This window comes from Xiphophorus maculatus, chromosome 6, assembly GCF_002775205.1.
Source record: "Xiphophorus maculatus strain JP 163 A chromosome 6, X_maculatus-5.0-male, whole genome shotgun sequence".
Taxonomy (NCBI): domain Eukaryota; kingdom Metazoa; phylum Chordata; class Actinopteri; order Cyprinodontiformes; family Poeciliidae; genus Xiphophorus; species Xiphophorus maculatus.
This window is the reverse complement of record NC_036448.1, coordinates 4,931,543-4,954,183: the sequence shown is the minus strand read 5'-3', so window position 1 is coordinate 4,954,183 and position 22,641 is coordinate 4,931,543. Positions and strand designations below refer to the sequence as shown.

Below are 22,641 nucleotides of genomic sequence, written 5' to 3'. Positions count from 1 at the left end.
AGACAATCGCATTACCTGTTTTGACGCTAAATTAATCCCGTAATCTATTTTAGGTTTAACTTCTGTCTTCCTTTTTGAAACATTTGCATTGCAGAATTATGTGTCACACAAAATGAGAACGTCTCTCTTAAATATGCGAACCCCATTATTCTCTTTTTCCCAACTTAAGAGGTGATACTTGAAAAAAAGGGACTTAAAAAAAAACACAATTTACATATAGAATAGTGAGCAAAAAACAAACAAACAAAAAAAAAAACACCACATATTATTTACTATTACAAAAACATCTGGAGTTAGTCATTGGTCAATTTACTATGCACCTGGACTAGAGCCTGTGAAGCAGCTCCACAGCATGATGCTACCAACATCATGCTTGACGGTTACGGTGCTAGTAGGTTCTTAGGCCTTACTTTGATAGGCCTAAACATACTCTGTTACTCTGTGTTAAACAGCTCAGTTTTTGTCTCATCTAAAACATGGCCGCTTTGTGAACTCAAACAAGACCTTTTGTAAGAAGTGCAAAATTTGAAGGTAATTCAATGAAAGAATATACCATAAAATACAGATTCTTTTTATTGCTTGTTCATGGTGATAAGGATGTACTCTACACATGGAATTGGGTTGGGTCACATGGCAACCAACCTCTTGACTCAAAGACCTTTTCCTGGTTTCTTTGCGGAAGAAGGAACCTCGAAAAAAATACGTCTTATGTTTTGGATAAATAATATATTATGCCAATAAAAATATTTTCGAAAGTGACTCGTAAGAATGGACAAATTGCATAAAACGGTTATTTAACACTTCCTCTGAAGGTTTCCTCGACGTAATCCTTCGAGTAACTGACATTCCCAGAAAGGGGGAGACTGGGAAAGTGCAAAGTCACGCTACACTGTGACGTGGTCAGGACTGGAGAAGTGAACTGAGGAGATGCGTCGCGTTATTTGGTAAAAGTATCGCGAGATTTTGGTGAAGGTATATAAATCCAGTCGAAACAGCCAGCCGTTGCACTCTGTACGGCTTTGGATGCGAGGTGAAATTTTACAAAAGGTAGGTGTTTAAAAAAAAAAAAAGAAAACGACAACTTTTCTCTATATATGTATTGCTTTGGAGTAGTTTTTTTGTTTTAAGCTTCCAATTCACGGTGCTTAAAGGTCAAGGAGTTCTCTTTTGTGTTTTTGAGGAATTCAACAAGTGTTTTTTTCTTCTTCTTTCTTTTTTTTTAAATCACAAAACTGTAAATCCAGTGTGACAAGAGTTAGCTTAATCGGTATTTTCTGTCCGACATTGATGGATTTATCTGAAATCAGGTTTTTTTCTTGTCATTTTTGAATGTTTACCAGGTAAACATACATTTCGGTTCGTAAAGAGTCATTTTTCATAAGCGCCGCGCGCTCTTCGACGAAAGCACGATGGGGAAAAAAAAATAAGTTTGCATTTATTCATACCCGGAAACACCTGTGAAACAAGAGAAGTGGTCATGGGTTATGTTTCGAAAGATCCCAACTGACTGCAGGCTATTATATACTCAGGCATGTAATAACCTGAGTAATTTATTGTAAGGTAATGATGCACAATTACCTTGTCTGCGGTTTTTAGCTCTCAGTGAATGATGAGATTTGTTGCTCAACAATATAATTAAGTCAACCTGCATTTAGATTTCTCGAATCTGTTTGCATCTTTCACAAATAAAATTGAATTCAAATTCAAAAATACTTTATTAACCCCAAAGGGAAATGTAATAATGTCCCTAAAGTCAGGTGTGAGAATGGCTGACACAAACATTTCTTGCAACTAGCTGTCGTTGTGTTCAACGAGCAGAAAAGTCGGGAATTTCATTTAATTATTTTTGCACGAAACAGGATGTGTAGTTTTGTAATATCAGCATTTCCTCCACCCATCCTTTACAGACTCTGTCTGAGCTCAGTAAAATAATCTAGTGAGCTTTTGTTTATAGTTGAAAATGAGCAAGAAAAAAAACATCTGAATACTATTTGAACATTTAAAAAAAAAAATCTTTGAGAATTTGGATAATTTTTCATCTGGAACTGTATTGAAAATGTGTAGGAACCCTGAAAAATGTAATGAAATAGAATATTAAACATTACTGTAGCCATGTGAACAATCTCACAGACTATGTAAACAAAACTTTTTTTTATTTTTTTTATTGCACGAGTTGAGCAAGTGGGCTCATATTTATATTAGACATTCCTTTTATAAAATAAACAAGCAGCTGTAAGTTTTCAGAGAGGATGTGTGTAACACTCGGCCATTTCCTTCTCAGTCTGACTGAAGATGGCTGCAGGCAACGCAAAGATTGGAAAACTGGCTCCAGACTTCTTGGCTAAAGCGGTGATGCCGGATGGACAGTTCAAGGACCTGAAGCTGTCGGATTATAGAGGTAAGACCTTTCCTTTGCTGCAGGAAGTGGTTTTTATTTTTTTAACAGACGCTACCTATTAAGGTTTGAATTTACCTCCCTACCCCCTTAGAGGTACAAAACTAATCTCCTCATCTTATTTCCTCTCTGCACAGGGAAGTATGTTGTCTTCTTCTTTTATCCGCTGGACTTCACGTTCGTGTGTCCCACCGAGATCATCGCTTTTAGCGACGCCGCTGAGGACTTCAGGAAGATTGGCTGCGAAGTCATCGCTGCCTCCGTAGACTCTCACTTCTCCCATTTTGCATGGTATTCAACAATCCTTTGTTGTTTTTGCGTTCTCGGTGACTACGCATAGTGCTTCAAAAATGCTGCCGTTTTGTGGTCTTCAAGGACAAACACACCACGTAAACAGGGCGGTCTGGGTGCAATGAAGATCCCACTTGTGTCTGACACGCGGCGCACCATCTCCACAGACTACGGTGTCCTGAAGGATGACGAAGGCATCGCCTACAGGTGGGGTGGATGTTAGGTTTTGCCCTCTGGTCTATGCACCAATCTCAAAATGCTCTTCGATTGCTAAAGGTCACAATAGACTTCCCAGCTTTTGTCTGATTTACCTTTGGCTGATTTGGATTGAACCAGTTTGATTGAACCTGATGTAGCATTTGTTGATCCTAAAATCCATAAGATTCATATATATTTCCCGTATTCCAGGGGTCTGTTCATCATTGATGACAAGGGTGTCCTGAGACAAATCACCATCAACGACCTCCCAGTTGGACGCTCTGTTGAGGAGACCTTGCGTTTGGTTCAAGCATTTCAGTTCACAGACAAACATGGAGAAGGTTTGTGTGTTGCTTCTGTTTTTGCCACTTTTCTTTTGAAATTGTACACGCTTCTTTTCTGGAACCTCTTTTATCTTTAATCTATGCGCCTGGGCTCATTACTTGTTTATCTCTTCAGTCTGTCCAGCTGGCTGGAAGCCAGGAAGCGACACCATCAAGCCGGACGTGCAGAAAAGCAAAGATTTCTTCTCCAAGCAGTAATAAACTCAAGACCACAGTCTGCCGCCTGCTCTAGCAGATTTCATTTTGCGATAGCGCGTCCAATATTGTTTGACTCGGAGCTATGTCGTCATCATACCGTGTGTGTGTATTATGTCTGTGTAAACTGTGGCCCTGGGACCAAAAGACAGTAATTATGCTGTGGTAGCTATTTTATACTGTAGTCAGTTTTTGACAGGTAGCTGAGCAGTCGATCATTAGTGGTGCATACAAAGGAGCTCACAAACGTTTTCATTGGAGCAAAGGCAAGACCATCTGCTCAAAATGTTGTTGTTTTTTTTTGTGGGTTTTTTTCCCCCTATACTCTGAACAAAATTATTATTTCACCTCAATAAATTATGTGTTTGACTTATATGGTGATGTTTTCATGTTTGTCAACAAAACTGCTAACATTTCTGAAAACCCTTGAATTTAAATAAATTGTAGAATTAAGTAGACATTTGAATTTTCTCTACACAATAATTTGTAAAGATGAATCAAAAGCAATTTATATATATTAGGATGAACACACACATATACAGTACAGACCAAAGGTTTGGACACACCTTTTAATTCAATGAGTTTCCTTTATTTCCATGACTATTGACATTGTAGATTCACACTGAAGGCATCAAAACTACGAATAACACATGTGGAAATATGCACTAAACAAAAAAGTGTAAAACAACTGAAAATAGCCCTTATATTCTAGTTTCTTCAAAGTAGCAACCTTTTGCTGTGATTACTGCTTTGCACACACTCTGCATTTTCTTGGTGAGCTTCAAGAGGTCGTCACCTGAAATGGTTTTCACTTCATAGGTGTTGCCCTGTCAGGTTAATAAGTGGGATTTATTGCCTTATAAATAGTCATGAAAATAAAGAAAACCCATTGAATTAGAAAGGTGTGTCCAAACGTTTGGTCTGTACTGTATATATATTTGAAATATTACTGGTATTCTCCTGTACCCAGGATTGATTAGGAAGAAAAATTCTAATGAACATTAACAGGGTTGGGGTTAAAAAAATATTTTATTTCTTTGGTAGGGCTACTGCAGAAGCTTAATGTTAACTTAAAGACTTGCATAAAGGTATTGTCTTGTTGGAACTAAGGTTACAATTTTACAGTAAATTCAGAATATTCACCTATTTTTGCTCAGTTAAGTTGTATTAGAATTTTTTTTATTTGAAATTAAAATCTTTAATCCGTCACTCGAGTTAAAAAAAAATTCGTTATGACGGTAAGTGTGAATTCATGACCGATTTATCATAGAGTGTCTTTTTTTCGTCTAGCGCGGGAAAACTTCGCTGGTTAAAGCTTATCGTTAGTTGACTGGAGAAGCTGCGGGCTCGTTTCCTAGAGTCCTAACTTATTTACAAAATATCGTCTTAGAGCATACTCCAAACTCTAGACATCACACTAACTTCGAAAGAAGAAAAACATTGTCTTTTTTTGGATACATTTACATATTCCTAGCTTATTCGGCGTCTTCGCTAGCTAATTTAACCGTTGGAAGTGACTCGGCTAACTACGGTGCGACGCAAGAAGCAGGGATAAAAATGGCGTCTGGGAAAATGCGTCTGAGAGGAAACAAGGAGGGAACTGCTGAGGTTTGGAAACGACACACTCCATAAAGGCTAACGCCAAAAAGATGTCTTTGCTCAAAATGCGTTAGTGAATGGCATTTCTAGTGCAATTGACGTTATTATTTGTTCATAAGATAGAGAATACAGCCTTAATTAGCTTGTCGAGGTTCACTTCAATAAATGAGAACACGAATTTATATACTATTTACATTCAGTAGACACAGAAATATATATTCAAGCCATTATCCAGTTTCTCAGAAAGCAAAATATATATATCTATAAAATCGAAGCTAAAGGGAAAATACACCTAATTTTTCAGTACCTTGAGCATCTTTAATCTGCTGCACTTTAATAACTACAATTACCTAAAGCCTTTAAACCTCCACTAGATTATTTTACACCAAAAGCAGGATATTTCATACCTAGTTTTATTTCGGTAATTCTAACTGACCTGAAAGAGAAGCTTGGTCTGATTTCACGTAAAGGAAAGAAGAAAAAAAAAGAATTTTACTTTTAGAACTGAAGTATTGAAATTTGTGAATTTTGTTGCTGATATTCTAATTTGCCGAGATGCACCTGTATTTTATCTCCACGGCTTTTTATGTTTTATTTTGTCACTTTTCAAGTGGACCGGATTATTCATCCAGGACTTAAAAACCAAACAAGAGTCTCTGGTCTTTGTCAAGAGGATGATGGCCATCGCAGTCTCTTCCGTCACCTACCTGAGAGGGATTTTTCCTGAGAGCGCCTACCGATCCAGGTATCTTGATGGTGAGCAAGATACACTGCAGAAAATTTCCCCATAATTTGCATTCTTTACAGACTCCCTGCAATGACCTCAAATTATAACGTTATCTTACAGTAACGGAACGTGTTGGAAACAAATGTTTTGATATGTTATACTCTAAAAATCGATGTCTGTTTTGCTAGATTTGTGCATTAAGGTTTTGCGTGAGAACAGCAACACCCCTGGCGCCAACAAAGTGGTGAAATGGTAAATTTGATTTTAAGTAGGAAGATCTTAAAGAAAGCTGTCGTTATCCCTCCCAATGATAAATTACACTTTTGTCCTTGCGTATGGTCTCTTTAGGATGATGGGCTGTTTTGACGCATTAGAGAAACAGTATGTAAGTCCCATCCTCTATTGCCTTTGGACTTAAAACAGCCAATTTCTTCCCCATTTTTTAAAATTATTGTTCCATGTTTTCCTATAATAGCTCCATATCATATGCATTGGGGTGAGTACCTTGTAATTACTGAAGCAATATGTAGATTTGATGTGATAGTTGGCGTTAACAATTTCCTCTTTTTTTTTGGGTGGGGGGCAAAATCTAGGTTTACACTGATCCAGAGGACCGTAATGTAAGTTGTATAACACACTTAATAATGTGACGTGTCAATCAGAAATACTGAGTTTGTATTGTTTAACTTGCAGTGCATCATTGAGTCTTACCAGTTCAACTTCAGATACACTGAAATGGGACCAGAAATGGACATAAGCAGGTGGGGACGGATTTCCTTTTGTAGTAAGTAAATAAATATGCGCCTTTAGGAGCTGACTTCAGTAGAAGGTTGGTAAATCCTTCATGAAACCTCAGGAACAATGCGAGGGGGATGCAGGTGGCACTGGAGGACACCAAGAGAGCCTCTGTGCTGCTCATCAGGAAGCTCTTCCTGCTTCTGCAGAACCTGGACGCCCTCCCCAGCAACGTCTACCTCACCATGAAGCTCTACTACTACGATGACAGTAAGACACCAAACCGTTTCAGTGTGATTAACTCCTCAAGCAGAATGTTGCTGAAGACATGAAGAAATAACAGCTGCCCTTTGTGTAAACCGCGGGTCTTCAACATGCGGTTCTGGAGCTGCAAGTGGTTCTTTGGACCTTCAACAATGGCTCTTAGTAACTTTGGCTACACGTGAAAAAGAATCAACTTTTTGTTTTTTTTTTTAAATCCAGCTGTAATAATAGTTAAATTTTCTGATTAAATAATCTCACTGAATTTCCACAACAGGATGACACTAAAGGTGCGTGTGATATTTGTTTTGGATCAAATTTTCTTGTCAATATGTTGGAGCCTGTAAGCTATTTTTCTACGTAATTTTCCATAAGTATCAACATCCCATAAAGGGCAAATTTTTAGACCTGAAAGTAGAAAAAAATCTGTGGTTCTTTAAAAAGTTTCAAGTTTTTCTTTTTTCTAGGGATGCACCGTGTATCGTCAGTAATATGGCAGGGTTTTCTGCAACGGCAAAGTAAAAGCCACCACGCCTTCGGAATAAAGTTTTTTGTATAGATATTTATGCTATGTAACTATGTAAAACATAAAATGGCTACTGTGCGCTGAGCTGCTCTCAAGAATTAAGTAAAGACACGACAGTTTGAAGTAGAGGCAGAGTTTTGTATTTTTGCAGTTTTACGAAATAAACCAAAAAAACAAACAAACCTCATCCCTGCACCAAAACTTTGAATTAAAAAACAACTATTTTCTGAACTGATGTGTTTCCATTAAGCAAATTCATTTTCGAAATATCAAATTGCAAATTGTATGGTCAATGGAAACATGCAGCTTATGTTGGACTGAAAAGCAGGCCATAAAGCCACTCTTTTCAATTCTGCTACTTTGACTAGTTCTCTTCCTTCCTAAGCACAACCCAAGCACATCAGTAGATGAAGTTATTCGCTTTCTGACTTTATTTGCTCCGCTTCCAAAGTTACCCCTGCAGACTATCAACCACCAGGCTTCCAGGACGGGGTGCACGACCGGCTATGGTTTCAAGGGGTTCCAGTGCACTTCAAAGTGGGCCAAGTGCACACAGCCTTCCACTCCCTGAGGGTCCGAGTGTCTGTGGAGCAAGGCCAGGTGAAAAAACTGCAGGAAGGAAACTATGGGAAGGAACCTGGGCGGATTTCCCCGAGGAAAGAGGCGATCAAGGTGGGTTTAGACTGGAGACTCTGCTAGTCCGTCATTCATTATTTACTTCCTGTCCTTTTTCTCAAAGGACTAAGTCAACTTTTTTTTTTTTTAATTTGAGTTCTAATGTTTTCTTTGCTGTTTTTACATAATCCTCTTCAGAGAAAAGACGATGAAGGTCTTCCTTCTGAGGACGGTAGGGGTTTCTGTCTAAATAAAATCATTCATTTCGACAATTTTCTTGTATTTTCAACGTTTTTTGAACGTTCTAAAGTAAAGTGTGCCAACTTTACTTTCAACAGAGTCTGCACAGTTCAAGAAACCCAGCAGGCCACTGACTAAGGTACAACATGACTGGCAGAAATACATGTAGAGGCTTCAGAAGCAAAACCTAATATTCAGAGCTTCACTTGAGTCATGATTAAACCTGCAGTGTATGACTTTATAAAAAAATCTGTTTTTATTACAAATTTGTTAAAACTGTCAGCATGTCGAGACTTATAATCTGTGAATAGATTGATCTCCTCCATGAGCTACTGTTGCCATTTCCAGGTCAAAAACAACCTAGATCAATCAGAGCTAGGAGGAGGGGCTTAGCGCTGCCAATCAACCTCATGTACCTACTGCTCAATGTGTTAATGACAGAGAAGCAACTTACCCTTACAGAAAAACCAGAGTAGGTGGGGTAGTGATCAGTGACTGTGATTGAGTGCCCCGCCTCCTGGCTCTGATTGGTTGTTTCTAGGTAACAGTGGGAGAAAGCAGAGGAGCTCGATTTTCTTTTTTTCAGATTATTCATCTTATAGCATACTGTCACGACATTGTGAGTTTTAAAAAATTTCATAAACGTTGCATACTGCAGCTGTAAGGTGTAAAACTTTTGTATTTTTTTCTCTGTTAGAAGAAAGCTGCTCCGAAATCTGCGGCGAAGAAGAAGAGGAGAAATTAAGCCAGGAGACCAGCACAGCGTTACCAGTTTATTAGTGTGATATTTACAAACATTTTTCAGTTTACAGTCAGCTGTGTATAACGGACACAAACAGTAAGGCCAATTTCATTGGTATGATTTTTTTTTAAAGGTGGTTTATTACATAGACGTTTGAAATGTGTTCAATTTCTTTTGATTAGAGTTGGCGAAAAATAAACTGAAAAATTGGACTGATTGTAAAGCACTTCTGTTGTATTGTAAGAGTCTGTAAAATGTGGTAGTATTTATTCAGCTAGAGTTGCAAACGTGTAAATCTTGAAGATGGATATAAAGCGACATGATTCTCATCGTTCAAGGCTCGTTTGTCTGTATTCATATTTGATTTTTTTCCTCCCTCTGAGTGATGGCAGATGGCCGGTTCGGTCCAATCCCCTCCACCTCCTCCAGTCTCTGGCTCAGGTTGCTTCCTCCGGTCGGCACTCTAAAACAGGCTGTCCACGTCTCCCATCTCCACAAACACGGTCTTCAGCTGGGAGTAGAACTCCACGGTCACCTGGCCGTTCTCCCGCCCGATACCTGGTGGATGTAAGGGTATGAAATGCTGAGAATGGGGACGAAGACAAGACTTTACAGGATTAGGGCCACTGAAAAAAATAAAAAGGAACAATCATGACTTTAATTTCAGAATTCTGACAACAATAGGTCAGAATAGTAATTAGTCAGAGGAGGATTAGAGGCTCTAATCGTCCTCCGTAGGACTTAAAAGTGCTGATATTGCTTGAAATTTCATATTTGTCACGTTGCAAACAAATTTCTGTGCATTTTTATGTGGTAGACTAACAAACTACATCATGAAGATGTATGCATTAAAAGATGATTGTACAAAGTAATCACTGGATACAAATAAAAACCACATTTCACAACTTTTTATTTGGAAAAGCTGTTTTACACTGCAACAATAAAAAAGCTTGGCAAGATTGTTAGTCTAGTTTCAAGAGCAAATATCTTAGTACACTTGAAAAGTTTGTTTTAAGACAATAATTCCTCAATATTGATATCAAATTATTAGTTATAAGTTAAATAAAATGTCAGTGGCACAAGACATTTTAGTTTAAAACATGAAAAAGATTTGTTTTTTTTTAATTGACACAAGACAAGCTCCTTTGTGTTGTTGAAAAGTTACTTGTAAGTTAGCACACTTCAAAGAAGACACAACTGAGACATTTGCACTAGGAACTAAACCAAAATTACTTGGTAAGATTTTCTGTTTTTGCAGTGTGTAATTGCCCCTTTTGCACATTTTGATTTTCACACCAAAACCGGTGATAGTTGCTATAAGGAAGACGTAAAAAAAATGACACAATGTTGTAATTTGTACATGACGTTGGTCCATTGGAAAACACTCGTTCTGACTGCACCTGACATTTTGAAGCCTCCGAATGGAACCTCCACAGGAGTGATGTTGTAGTTGTTGATGAAACAGGAACCGGCCTTGAGCTGTTCCACCACACGATGGGCTCGGGTCACATCCCTGGGTTACGCAACGTAGTACGATTAAAAAAATAAAAATGTTTACGCGTCCAAAACAACATGAACAGAAACCGAAACGGTGACTATGCGACGTCGGTTTTCCTGATACCTCTCTGCTTTGTTTTTGTGTATATATATTTTTTTTCTTTAATCGCACACCGACCTTGTAAAGACGCCTGCAGCCAGACCCATTGTTGTGTTGTTGGCTCTCTGCAGAACCTCCTGTTCTGTTTCAAAGGACAGCACAGACATGACAGGACCGAAGATTTCATCTCTCACACACGTCATGTCGTCTGTGCAGTCGCCTGTGTAAAGGTAAAGGACGGTCAACAACTTTACTTAGACAATTTCTATAAATCATGGTAATCTAATTACTTTTTATGATAATACAATCAAAGCCTAAACACAATATTAAAGGACTTTATGTTTTGTTAAAACTGGGGTATGTAACTTTTATAAAAAAGTATATATATTTTTTTACATATTTGTTAAAATTGTCACTATTGTCATGTAATATGAGACAGATAATTGTGAAAAAAATTAAGTTCCTGTGCTAGCTAAAGAAATAAACAGCTTGGTCAGAAACAAAAAATCAGAGCCAGGAGGCGTATCTTAGTGCTGTCAATCACCCTTACTGCTCCACTACAGCTTCTCCCCTCCAGCAGAGCCTGCCGACCGCTCAGGCTAGTTAGCATGACTACCAGTGATGGCGGATAAACGGTTTTCCTGGAACGGTAAATTGTTTCTCCGCCATTAGCACATTATACAGCGTGTACCCGAGCTTGATTGACAGCATTAAGACCATCCTGTCTCTGATTGGTGGTTTTTGACCGGGAGCAGTGCATTTCTTCAAACGGAAGGGGATGGAGGAGTTTGATTTTTTTCCCCGCAGATTATCTGTCCCATGTAATACTATCACATGGGATAGTGACAGTTTTAACAAATTTTAAAAAATAATATATACTTCTTTAATTTATAAAAGTTACATACACCAGCTTTAGCAAAAAATAAAAGGATTAATATTCTTGAATTGATTCCGAAAGAGAGTTGAGTTTTTTGTGCTTTTTGTCGCCCCCTGCTGGAAATAGTACAGCTTGGTTGGCTTTTCTTGCTGTTCTGAATTCATTAAGAAAAATATCCGAGTGTGAAGACTTACTTAGGACACATGGAGTCATGTAGTATCCACTTTTAAGTTTGGGGTCAGATGGGACAAAACGTTCTCCTCCACACAACACCGTGGCTCCCTGACAGCACAGCATCACAACACACATCAGAGTCTGAACACACGGACGTTTGAGGAACGTTTTAAAGGGACTTGCCTCTTTTTTCGCCTGTTCGACAAAGGATAGCACTTTGTCCAGATGTGGCCGGCTAACCAGCGCTCCCATTCTGGTGCTTTCCAGCAGCGGGTCTCCTATTGCTATCGCCTGGGTTCTTTTCACCACCTCCTCGACAAACTCGGCCAAGACGTCCTTCTGCACGTAGACCCTCGTGCCGTTACTGCACACCTGTGAGTTACACGCTCAATCAACCAGGCAAACAGAAGCCAGCCGCATTTACCGAGCAACTCGGCTTCTCAGCTACAAACAGGTGAAAGTGCGGGATTCTCTCGCTACCTGTCCTTGAGACAGGAAGTTGGCCATGAGCGCTCCTTTCACAGCGTTCTCCAGATCGCTGTCCTTAAATATGATAAGGGGAGATTTGCCTCCGAGCTCCAAAGTCACCGGTTTGACCCCCTTTGATGCCATTTCCATGATCTGAAAGTTAGTGCCACATTCAAGAATACCCGTTATTCATTCTGTTTATAGAAATTTCACAATTAAAGGGGCAGTATAATGTGTTTTTCAGCCATACATAGTGCCACTTTAAAGCACAATCAATAACTCTATCACCTTAAGTTGCTATGAAAGAGCTGTATCTATCGAATAGGACTTCAAAAAAAGTAATTCTGTAATTTAAAGGGCCAGAATTGTGTAAAATTGAGTTTTTTGAGCTTTACAACATTTTTTAACGAGCTAGCCAGAAGCGCAGGTATTTGCTAATTGCTGTAGGCTAGTCTGAAGGATATCGGCGCAGATCCTTCAAGTCGGGGCTAGGTCCCAGGCGTTTTGCACAACTGAATGGTTGCCACGGGAGATTAAAGCAACACTCCAGGTATGTTTTTGATGAGGGAATAACATTATAACATGATGTAAAGGTAAAAAAAAAAAGTTGATTTTACATAATATTACCCCTTAATTAAATGTTGACAATAGAAGCACTGACCTTCTGTCCCGTGGGCACACTTCCTGTGAAGGACACCTTATTGACATCGGGGTGGTAACACAGCAAGCTGCCAGTTTCCTGTCCACCCTGTACCACGTTGAACAGCCCCTCTGGAACTCCAGCCTTAGCGTAGATCTCTGCCAGTAGCACTGCTGTTACTGGTGTGACTGGGGACGGCTTGAACACCATGGAGTTCCCTGTGTTGGAGGACAGGAAGCAGAACAACTGACTTCTCCAGTCAAAGCAATGTTTGGTCGGTTCATCCAGCCAGGTCAAAATGAATTGGTTCATGTTCATAGTTCATTACAAACTGATCTCCAATTTGAAATGTTTATTTGTCGTAATTTTTCTGCGTGAAAAGTTAAAAAAAAAAATACAGGTCATGATACAGTATCATTCACATAGTAGCATATGGATTATGTGGTAGACATGTTTATTTTCTCCTGTTGTCTTTGTTCACATAAAGTATATTTTATAATGGCTGCATTAATAAAATAACGACTCTCATTTACACGTTTAAATTCTGACTGGAAAACGGTCCATTAAGACAACCTTTGTAACGCTTTTAACCAGCAAGTCAGAGCAGATGGCTTTAATGTGATTTTTTTTTTTCTTCTTTATCCTTTCAGATCGTACTTATAATATTTTGGTCATGAGAGGGCCGACACACCGCAAATATCCTCTTTCAATAGCTGCTGCAGCAAATCAATCCTCCATGTAACCTGGTAGCTTTAGAACAGCTCCAACTGCGCTCAGGTGTAGCTTAGCTAAACGTTTTCTTCAGCTAGCCTGGCATATGTTGCGATTAATTTGGAGCAAAATGTTTTTTTCTAGCTTCCAGAGGAAATCCCCATACCACAAGCCAGGGCTGGAGCAGACTTCCAGGCAGCAATCTGGAAGGGATAATTCCAGGCGCCGATGCCCACACACACTCCCAGAGGCTCCCTGCGGGTGTAGGCGAAGGATCCCCCCGGCAACTGAACATGCTGTCCTTGGCAGAAAGGAACAAAAATAAAAAAAAAAAAAAGGAGAAAATTACGGTGGTATGTATGAGATTCGTAATTGATAAACACTTAATTTATTAAAAACAGGTTCAAGTAATATATCAGTAGTCAAATTTATGATAAATATCTATCCCCGAAATTCAACTCATGAAAAGTGTTTCTCACTAATACCAGAACCTCCAATGAATTATGGAAAAAATTGTAAAATAAAATGTGGGTACTTAAAAAAATATTTTTGCCTGTGGCACCAGATATTATTATTTTTAAATAGGCTTTTTATTGCCATATGCAACGTCTTGATTTTTTTTGCTGATGGACTTTGTGATGGGAAAAGTTTGCGATTTTCCCATTATAAAATCGTGACATCATTCTTTCTTTTTTTTAACCTAACCTAATCTTCTCGATTACTTTGTCCTTGTACCCTCTGCAAACCAGCTTGGCTGATCTTTGAATTTTTCTTAGCAGTTCTATACACCTAATGCGTCACTGTGCTAAGAACCCATTTTTAGAAAGTGTGTAAAAAAAGAAATAAATTTGACCAAAAAAGCAAAACAGTCCCTCATGCGCAGTTTGTACCAACCTGCCAGAGTGCTGGCCAGTCCGGCGTAGTATTCTATACACAGTCTAGCGGAGTCCACGTCCAGACGGGCCTCTGTGATGGACTTCCCATTGTTGACCACCTCCATTTCAGCGATCTCCTCTCTCCTGCTCTGTGAATGACACCTGGGTGAAAACGCTTCAAGCTGTTTTGGTGTAGAAACGACGGTACCAACAAAAGTTTAAACACACCTCTATTAAATGGGCAGCTTCTATCATGATCCTCGCCCGCTCCATCCCGGACATTTTGCTCCAGGGACCAAAGGCCGACTTAGCAGCCTTCACGGCCTGATCTACTTCCTCTCCGCCGCATGGCTCCAAATGGCACAAAACACGGCCTGGAGTGGAAAAAACAAACAGGCCGTTCAAAACATCAAATGAATCGTAAGTCGTTTATATACACCGCCTTGTAAAAGTACCAACGCTCCTTTTAGAGTAGAAATAGAAAATGAGTTCACTAACGATGCTTCAGTCCGATATTAACATCTGTATCGGATTTTTCAATATCTAGATCGGGTATTGGTGACAATGTGCCTGAGCCGTAAGGTCAAGTCTATTCGGTCTAATTCTATGCTTTGTGCAACGTTAAGCTTTATTATTTATTTTACATTATATTTGAAATTCCTAATTGTACTTTCCGAACCATTTGAAAGAATTTGCAGAGTTTTATATATATGTTTGACCAAGGTAGCCAGCCAATTGTTTTTGTCCGTTTCAGTTTCTTTATTATTGATTTTACATTGATTGTTACATTTACATTGTTATAGTCCTAATTGCAATGACTCCACAAATTAAAGTTAAACTACTGGTGTATTTATTTGTGCTGAAGCTAAGTAAAATTTTAGTTTGCTAAAAAAAAAAAAAAAAAAAAATCTAGCATTTTTGATTTTCAAGTTGCAAAATGATGTTGCTAAAGGTTGGATCATCTGACCAATAGTCTTCACACAACAATGACCAAAGTTCAGCAGTTACGAAACGGGGTCAGTTGCGTGACTTACCCGTGGCTGGTTCGTAAACGTTTTCCTTCTCGCGGCTTTCTTGGCTTGACCTTCTCCGTCCAGCCCAGAAGTTCAGCGGGACGGTGATGTCCACCGAACCCGAAGACAGGCACCTCACGGCGGCAGATAGAGTCGGAGCGGTTTTATTTCGAAACCGGAACCCGAGAAGTCTCCGAAGCATACTTACACCGTCCCCTTTTAATTCTACTTTCAGCAGCGACTGTTAAAAAACAACAACAACAACAACAACAACAAAAAACAACATGCGGGTTAAAACCACGCAAAAACGTCCTTTTACAGCAACATGTGAAAAGTGAATAGCAAACGCGAACAGTTCCTCCACGGCTCATTAGTGCACTTACAAACAGAAAACGTCACATTAAATGTTGAGGTGGAGATTATAGCTTCTACTAAAAGTGTTAAGTTGTCGCTGCGCCAGTTGTGCAGAGGTTTACGGGAGGTGGAGCAAACTGACGCTGCTGAACAGCGACCCATAGATAAGATGCTGCGAGTGCGTCAGGCTACTATGTCGCCATGTTGTGAGTGGCAATTACATATTCTTTCCAGTGAAAAAAAGGACAATTACACAATTTAAATAGCATAAAACAATTTTGTATGCCTAATGCCCCCCCCCCTACAATTACATGTGAATCTTGGTGTTTTTCAAAGTAACAAATAGAATGAATAAAAATAAATAGCATCTTAATAAAAATGATAAATGAAGGCACTTAGCAAAATTCCGAATGACACATTTTCATAGCGTTAAGTATTTGACTTCAGTGCCTACAGTGTATGCTTTAACAGTGGGAACTACTTTCAGCAGCTGATAGAAAATAAGAAAAGGAGAAAGTGGTCAATAAGTTTTGTATTTACCATAATCTCTCTGTTTGCGCATGTTCGGTTTAAAACAGGCTTGTTCTTTTGACCATATGTGGGTAGTGTTGCCAAAAAAAAAGTACTCAAGATGAGTGTTGCTTCAAAAATAACATTACTTAAACTAAATAACAATATTTTAGTTTTCGGAGAAAACTTGCCACTCAGTATCACGGACATATATTTATTCGTGTGCGTGGAGGCGTCTGCTCTTCGATATCTATGCTGCGCTCGCTCGCAGCGTAATATGCTATTTGATAGTTACGCTGTCCATCAAAAATAAAACGTCCAGAAAAAAAAACATTCTTGTGTCGTAAATGAAATAAAAGTTATCTTTCCTGCCATAAAAACTGAGCTCAAGTGGAAAACAAGTGCCCTGATTTGATAAATGTCGGCGTCATAAACAGTGGGAGGAGCTCCGTCACGGTGACGCTCCAGCGCAGCTTCTCCAACCGCACATTGCAAGTATGGCCGGGGACAGCGAGGCGCTTCTCAGGGACCGGGAGGAGAGCACCACCGTTATTCGACAGCCTTTCCTCATTGGTGTCTCCGGTGGCACTGCTAGTGGCAAGGTTCGCCTTCTCATTTCGTACTTTAGCCGGTCTCTGAAAATGTCGCGGTTTTTATTTTTAAAGTCACAGCTGACGTTGGCACAGTAACCGGATGCTAACGCTAAACGAACCGCGTGGCTCGTGTGACGCATAGTTGAGGGTGTACGGTCGGCTTTATCGTCTGTTCGCAGTAACGGTCCGTTACATCAGCCGGGTTCGGCTACGTTATCAGAAACCTCTGGACCACCGCGCTGTGTTTTATGTTCCCCCTTTTTTCCATAGCTTTTGAATGAACGCACCAGGTTTCCTTTGGTGTACCGGGCAGCTAACTGGTGCTGGGATTCCATCACATGGCAGCTGGTTGGGCAAAAACAATAGATGATGCTAACAGGAAACCGGCGTTTGTAAACATAAGCGAGCGTATTGAGTCTGTTGTGGTTTTAGCTCTTTTTCAAAAATAATGGAATATCTGTAGAACTTCTGACGCATTTTTAAATGTACGAACCCTTTGGGAATGATCCGTGGTGAAACGGCTAACTTAGCCTTGGCGCTGACGCGAGTAAGTTGCTGGCGCTCGCGGGAATAAAAGATTTCCCCCCACGGCCCTTGATGTCGTTTAGATGCCGCGTGGGCAGCGCTGACTGACGGGCGTCAGAACGGACGCGCCTCAAGATGTGTGACTCAAATTCTGTCGCAACCGAACCTAGAGAATAACAATATGAACTCAACTTATCAGTTAAACTTGCTTTGAGAAATAAGCGGATTGAATGTCTGTAGTTCATTCACACAGGAAAGTTGTTCCAGATTCTGATTCCAGTCCGTACAGCTGACTGTTGCAACTTAAGCCCCGCCCCTTTTTACTTTATTTCTTCTTTAAATCACTGATGTCATATCTCTGCTTGGTGACGCAGGTTTGGGCTTCTATAACCAGCGAAGGTGTTAAAACCACGCAGACTTTCAGTTATCCTTCCCATAATCTATAAACGTCACAATAAGAGAATAGTTTAAGCAACCAACATTGAGAAGAAGAAATGTTCTAGCAATATTGCTGTAACTGATTTAAGTATACTTGTTTGGTTGAAAAAAAAATCCAGTTGGTCATCTCTCGTATTTAGAGTGAGTCTACTGAGAACTTGAGCTCTAAGGCACATCAGTTGTGCCAGCTAGTATTACCGACCTGATTCCAGTGTATATTAACAGTTTGACCATCTTGTCTGAAAAAAAAAAACCACAAAACTGCTGCATCTGGCCAAAATTGACTCACCACTGCCACTTGGGGCAACAAAACTGATTGCTGCACAGTTTTATTGGCACAAAGACACCTAGGCCTCAGGAGGGGCAGGGAATGCCCTGTCAGCAATGGGCTGCCGAGGTTAGTGAGGGCACTCTCCATGGCCCACAGTGCACTTTTTTTTTTTGTTATATTATTTTTGATTTATTGGTAAAAAGCAAAGTATGTCCAACCGAGTCATTTCCAATTACTACATAGGGATTTATTTGGCCATTCTGAATGTTTTATCCATTTCATCGGCTCCGTTGTCTCTCGTGACAGTCGTCCGTGTGTGAGAAGATCATGGAGAAGCTGGGCCAGAACGAAATCGACCGCCACCAGCGGCAGGTGGCGATCCTCAGCCAGGACAGCTTCTACAAGGTGCTGACTCCAGAGCAGAAAGCCAAAGCACTAAAGGGCCAATTCAATTTCGATCATCCAGGTATGGAAGCTCTCAACTGGGTCTGTCACGATAACAGATTGTGACGTTTTGTCTCAGAAATGATCGCAATACACGATAATGTTGTCGTTTTGAGACTCTTTGAGAAAATCTCTCAAAGATAAATAAACATTAATTTCTCAAAGAATATTTAACTGGAAGACATTTTAAATATCCAAAATAAATAAATCCAAAATAAAAAAAGGTTATGAAGTCTCTGTAAATAAACAAAACTATCCTTCAAACAGAAAGGAGAAACTGGCTAAACTGCCAGTTAGGACTTCAGTCAAAAGAAACGAAAGTGCAAACAATCTACTTTATACTTTGTGTCAAATGTTTGCAGCATTTTTCAAAATGGCAGATTTTCACCCATATTGAAGTAGCAGTATGTAATTTTTATAAATATATTTTTCCCATGTTTTGTTTTTTTAGAATGCCGTGACATGTCAAGCTCCTCCATTTTCTCCCTGAGTTAATATTTCTGTCTGAAGAAATGCAGCACTCCTGGTCAAACTGAACCAATCAGAGCCAGGAGGAGGATCTCAGTGCTATCAATCATGCTTGTGTATGCGTTGCTAAATGCGCTGTTGGAGAAACAACTTAATGTTGTTAAAAAAAGTTTGCCATTAGTGGCCATGCAAACTAGCCTTAGCATTCATAGCAGGCTATGATAGCTGCAGCACAGCAGGGAGGAAGAGGGGGAAGAACAGTGCCACGCGGGGGGTGATTGACAGCACTAAGACCCGCCTACAGGCTCTGATTGGTTGTTCTATTGAGATAATCCGTCTCGTACCAGGTTGTCACAAAATGGTGACAATTTCAACAAATATGCAAAAAAAAAAAAAAAAATCTTCTAAAAGTTCTTTTGAAAGTTAGGTGGTGGTGAAAAAACAGTAAACAAACTCATAACCAAACTTGTGCCTTTTTTTGGTTTTTCTAGATGCCTTCGACAGTGATCTAATCATGCAAACGCTCAGACAAATACTTGAAGGAGAGACAGTGCAAATCCCAGTTTACGACTTTGTTACTCATTCCAGGTAAGCGTTTCCTCCTTTCTCTGCCCAGATCCTGTTTCTTCAGCACCTCCCAGTATTGTAGTTTCTCATAGGACAGTGTTTTCATAAACAAGTTCCTGACCTGAAAGGAACATGTTCTTTTTTTGCCTCTGAGCTCGGGTTTTGTAATCGATCTCCAGTTGTTGTTTTCCCCTCCAGCCACAGAGAAAAGGCAACTTTTTTCTGTGTGTTGTTCCAGGAAAGAGGAGTTTGTTACGGTGTACCCGGCCGACGTGGTCCTGTTTGAGGGCATCCTCATGTTCTACTCTCAGGAAATCAGGGATCTGTTCCAGATGAAGCTGTTTGTTGACACAGACCCAGACACGCGGCTCTCGCGCCGAGGTGTATAGAAAAAGATCCGATTGGACACGCACTGTTGTCACTTGTTTAAAAGTAATCTGAACAATGCTTAGTAAGACACTGAGGTAACCAGCAGTAGTGAAAGGGGTGGGATTCCACAGGGGTGTCTTGCAAATATCTTATGTGGTCATTGTGCCTTTTTTTTCCCCCCCCAGTTCTGAGGGACATTAATGAGCGTGGCAGAGATCTTGAACAAGTGCTGAGTCAGTATATTACTTTTGTAAAGCCAGCCTTTGAGGAGTTCTGTTTACCGGTAAGTGACAATGCAAGGATTTTTCTTCTTTTATTTATCGTTTCAAGTTTTTTGCTTTGTTTTAAGTTCTGTATAGTCAAGAATCATAGATACCGATTTTTGATGATCAAAATTTCTCACACTATCTTAATATTAGAAGATAAATCAACCTGTATAAAATGTAAATTGTCAAAGATGCTCCTTTCAATTCCTTCAAAAATTGGGTACATAATGACCAACACTAATAATTGACCAATTGGCAAAACAACTGATGTTTTCAAATTTTTAGTATGTTGGTCACAGTGTTTGTAGAAAATCAGTGCTGCAGTTGCAGAGATGATCCAATAGATGGTGGTGTTTTTCTGCGATTTATTTTCTTTCTCCATTGTTTTTGGCTTGTTTCAATACAAAATATAGATTGATTATAGCTTTAATTTGAGCTGCATTGAAAATGTTTTGACTTGCTTTATCTTGAACTTTTTTTTCCTTCTAGACAAAGAAGTATGCAGACTTGATTATTCCAAAAGGAGCAGATAACCTTGGTAAGACAAGACTGATTGTTATGTAGACCAACAGTAGGATGGCTGAGGGTGTTAACTTTGCCCTACAAGGAAAATGTAAACATTCTCCTGCGTTATTGTGTGCTGCTCTCTGTAACTCAAATCTAATCTGTTTTTTTTGTTGTTGTTTTTTAAAATTTGGGTCCAGGCTCGGTTCTAGCACTGATGCACCTGACAGGTGTTTTTTTTTTGACATTATGTAACTTTGAGATTTTACATGTTTGACCACAGTAGCCAACTTTTTATTTTTTATTTTTATCAGTTTCAGTTTATTTGTTTTAGATCAGCTGTTCTACTCCCAATTCCACTGACTGAATACATTAAAAGGTGTTGTTTTTACATTTTTGACCAAGCTTGTGAAGCTGTTGGTGTGCTGTACTGGTGCAGAGTTATCAAGTAAATTGGTAATTCAGTACATTTATGTCTGGATTTAAAGAAACCCCCGAAACATTTCGAGTCAATTCAGCACTCCTGTTTCTGAATTGGATCAGTATCGGCCAATACTGTGCCTCAGATTTTGTATTGGAAGTGGATCCAATACAAAATCTGGAGTTCACCACCCTGGAGTTTTACAAACACAAACATGTTCATTAAAAAAGAAAAGAAAAGGGCATGGAAGCCATGTTAGTTGCATCAGTTCAGTCCCAAAAAATACTTTTTGAAGCCAATTTTTGCGGTCCACGTAACTGTTTCCTGTTTTGTGCAGTGGCCATCAACTTGATCGTCCAGCACATCCAAGACATTCTGAACGGTGGACAGACCAAGCGTCAGAACGGCTTCACGAACGGACACAGCACCCCCCGGCAGCGGAGGGCCTCGGAGTCGAGCAGCCGCCCTCACTGACGCCGTGACCCCTCTCTTCACGGGGCGGAGAGGGGTGTGGGTGTCGCACTGTAGATAACGCCACCTTGGCTACACTGTATTTAAAAAGAGAAGAGAGACAGAAGTAATTGAAATGCCTTGCATTGAGCCCTTTTGTGATCAGTTATGTATTTTTTTTCTTTTGTCAAACCTGAACTTAGATTTTCTTTTTGTTGTGTGGAGGGTAAAGAAGGGAGCTGTTCAAACTGGGTTTTTCTCCCTGCTCTATTTTTTAAATGTCCCCTTACTAAACAATGGAAGTCTTTTCTGGTAGAAAATAAAAACTTTTTTTTCCCTTTTTTGTTTCTGGTAAAACTTGAAGCCCTGGTGTCTAGGGAAACCCTTAAAATGTCTGAGGATTTGAAACAAGCAAAAAAAAAAAAAAAAAAAACGGTTTAAAGTTGGCCGAAAGCAGGTTGATCTCTGTATTGACAATCTTGAGCGCGTTTCTCATTGTTTTGTCAATGATTTGAATTGTTGTCCGCCCCAGTGTTTCACACGAGCATCGTCACACATCAAAGCAAATGCTGGCAAGTTTCCAGTTAATCCAAAAAGGATCAAAATGCTTCTTTTACATTTAATTATTTATTGAAATTTAAATGATGGGGGGAAAAAAAAGGTCTAAATGGTTATTTTATTTTAAACAAGATTACCTAAATTATTTTTCAGAACTTGGGTGCTTCTGCTCACATTCACACAGCCAAATCACAGCTGTGACATCATGATGACATAGACTCAGGGTAATGCAGTTGGCCTAAAATGCCACATTAATGAATGAAAGGGGGGGGGGGGGGGGGCTGCTCCAGGGGTGTTCATTGCCTCAGCAATAGCATTCATTCCAGATGTGTGACAAACCACCATAATGCCTCTGTAAAGTTGCCTCAGGTTTTCATGCACAGCAAATCTCAACACTAGGAAACCGGTCTGCTTTGGATAGGTTTTCAATGAATAAAAGTTTTTTTTTTTTCCTTTATGCCAAGTCCTATATTTGTCATGTTGTGCAATTGAATGAATGAGTTGTGAATGGTTGTGGAGTAAGAGACTGATTGGTTAGTTGAAGCTGAATTTGTCAGTTGCCAATGGTGAATAAACTGATGCAGATTAGTTGGTTTGGTTTGGCGTGTTTCTTTTTAAGCGAGGCGCAAGATTCCTGAGCTGACGTTGTTCTAAAATCAAAATGGCTCACTTTGGCCTCT

At 39.6% G+C, this 22,641-nt stretch overlaps 4 protein-coding genes across 5 annotated transcripts; 3 read left to right on the top strand and 1 right to left on the bottom strand.

Moving 5' to 3' along the window:
• Positions 1 to 939: 939 nt before the first annotated feature.
• On the top strand, positions 940 to 3,796 carry LOC102221624 (peroxiredoxin-1). Its single transcript, XM_005815966.3, has 6 exons — positions 940 to 1,047; positions 2,282 to 2,398; positions 2,533 to 2,686; positions 2,771 to 2,893; positions 3,095 to 3,225; positions 3,344 to 3,796. The coding sequence occupies exons 2-6, from the start codon at positions 2,293 to 2,295 to the stop codon at positions 3,424 to 3,426; spliced, it is 597 nt and encodes a 198-aa protein (XP_005816023.1). The 5' UTR covers positions 940 to 1,047; positions 2,282 to 2,292; the 3' UTR covers positions 3,427 to 3,796.
• Positions 3,797 to 4,313: 517 nt separating this feature from the next.
• On the top strand, positions 4,314 to 9,040 carry LOC102222417 (HORMA domain-containing protein 1-like). Its single transcript, XM_014475289.2, has 12 exons — positions 4,314 to 5,031; positions 5,634 to 5,778; positions 5,938 to 6,001; positions 6,098 to 6,134; positions 6,225 to 6,245; positions 6,343 to 6,369; positions 6,443 to 6,510; positions 6,606 to 6,754; positions 7,723 to 7,943; positions 8,085 to 8,118; positions 8,225 to 8,265; positions 8,824 to 9,040. The coding sequence occupies exons 1-12, from the start codon at positions 4,981 to 4,983 to the stop codon at positions 8,869 to 8,871; spliced, it is 906 nt and encodes a 301-aa protein (XP_014330775.1). The 5' UTR covers positions 4,314 to 4,980; the 3' UTR covers positions 8,872 to 9,040.
• LOC102221886 (aldehyde dehydrogenase family 9 member A1-B-like) lies at positions 8,887 to 15,702 on the bottom strand. Of its 2 annotated transcripts, XM_023335086.1 has the most exons (12): positions 15,607 to 15,702; positions 15,245 to 15,464; positions 14,439 to 14,584; positions 14,230 to 14,359; positions 13,502 to 13,636; positions 12,646 to 12,842; positions 11,997 to 12,137; positions 11,700 to 11,888; positions 11,537 to 11,624; positions 10,544 to 10,685; positions 10,269 to 10,381; positions 8,887 to 9,426 (listed from the first exon to the last, which is right to left on the bottom strand). In XM_023335086.1, exons 2-12 carry the CDS (start codon positions 15,423 to 15,425, stop codon positions 9,332 to 9,334), a joined length of 1,557 nt encoding a protein of 518 aa, XP_023190854.1. In that variant the 5' UTR covers positions 15,426 to 15,464; positions 15,607 to 15,702; the 3' UTR covers positions 8,887 to 9,331. The 2 variants fall into 2 exon arrangements, with proteins under 2 accessions (XP_023190854.1, XP_005816024.1); XM_005815967.3 differs by lacking the exon at positions 15,607 to 15,702 and having other exon boundaries at positions 15,245 to 15,600.
• An 875-nt stretch (positions 15,703 to 16,577) lies between these two features.
• LOC102222150 (uridine-cytidine kinase 2-B) lies at positions 16,578 to 22,546 on the top strand. Its single transcript, XM_005815968.3, has 7 exons — positions 16,578 to 16,689; positions 18,221 to 18,380; positions 19,318 to 19,414; positions 19,632 to 19,774; positions 19,948 to 20,045; positions 20,518 to 20,566; positions 21,291 to 22,546. The coding sequence occupies exons 1-7, from the start codon at positions 16,585 to 16,587 to the stop codon at positions 21,425 to 21,427; spliced, it is 789 nt and encodes a 262-aa protein (XP_005816025.1). The 5' UTR covers positions 16,578 to 16,584; the 3' UTR covers positions 21,428 to 22,546.
• The last annotated feature ends 95 nt before the right edge of the window (positions 22,547 to 22,641 follow it).

Bases quoted from the DNA above. Each gene is read 5' to 3' on its own strand.
- LOC102222150 (XM_005815968.3), top strand. From the start codon at position 16,585: ATGGCCGGGGACAGCGAGGCGCTTCTCAGGGACCGGGAGGAGAGCACC. The intron at 19,415-19,631 runs GTAAGCGTTTCC...GTGTTGTTCCAG, and splicing joins GACTTTGTTACTCATTCCAG to GAAAGAGGAGTTTGTTACGG. The intron at 19,775-19,947 runs GTGTATAGAAAA...TTCCCCCCCCAG, and splicing joins CACGCGGCTCTCGCGCCGAG to TTCTGAGGGACATTAATGAG.
- LOC102221886 (XM_023335086.1), bottom strand. From the start codon at position 15,425: ATGCTTCGGAGACTTCTCGGGTTCCGGTTTCGAAATAAAACCGCTCCG. The intron at 14,585-15,244 runs GTAAGTCACGCA...TTTCCACTCCAG, and splicing joins CGTTTACGAACCAGCCACGG to GCCGTGTTTTGTGCCATTTG. The intron at 14,360-14,438 runs GTGTGTTTAAAC...TGTCATTCACAG, and splicing joins AAGCTGCCCATTTAATAGAG to AGCAGGAGAGAGGAGATCGC.
- LOC102221624 (XM_005815966.3), top strand. From the start codon at position 2,293: ATGGCTGCAGGCAACGCAAAGATTGGAAAACTGGCTCCAGACTTCTTG. The intron at 2,399-2,532 runs GTAAGACCTTTC...CTCTCTGCACAG, and splicing joins GAAGCTGTCGGATTATAGAG to GGAAGTATGTTGTCTTCTTC. The intron at 3,226-3,343 runs GTTTGTGTGTTG...TTATCTCTTCAG, and splicing joins CACAGACAAACATGGAGAAG to TCTGTCCAGCTGGCTGGAAG.
- LOC102222417 (XM_014475289.2), top strand. From the start codon at position 4,981: ATGGCGTCTGGGAAAATGCGTCTGAGAGGAAACAAGGAGGGAACTGCT. The intron at 6,002-6,097 runs GTAAATTTGATT...TGGTCTCTTTAG, and splicing joins GCCAACAAAGTGGTGAAATG to GATGATGGGCTGTTTTGACG. The intron at 6,370-6,442 runs GTAAGTTGTATA...TTTAACTTGCAG, and splicing joins CTGATCCAGAGGACCGTAAT to TGCATCATTGAGTCTTACCA.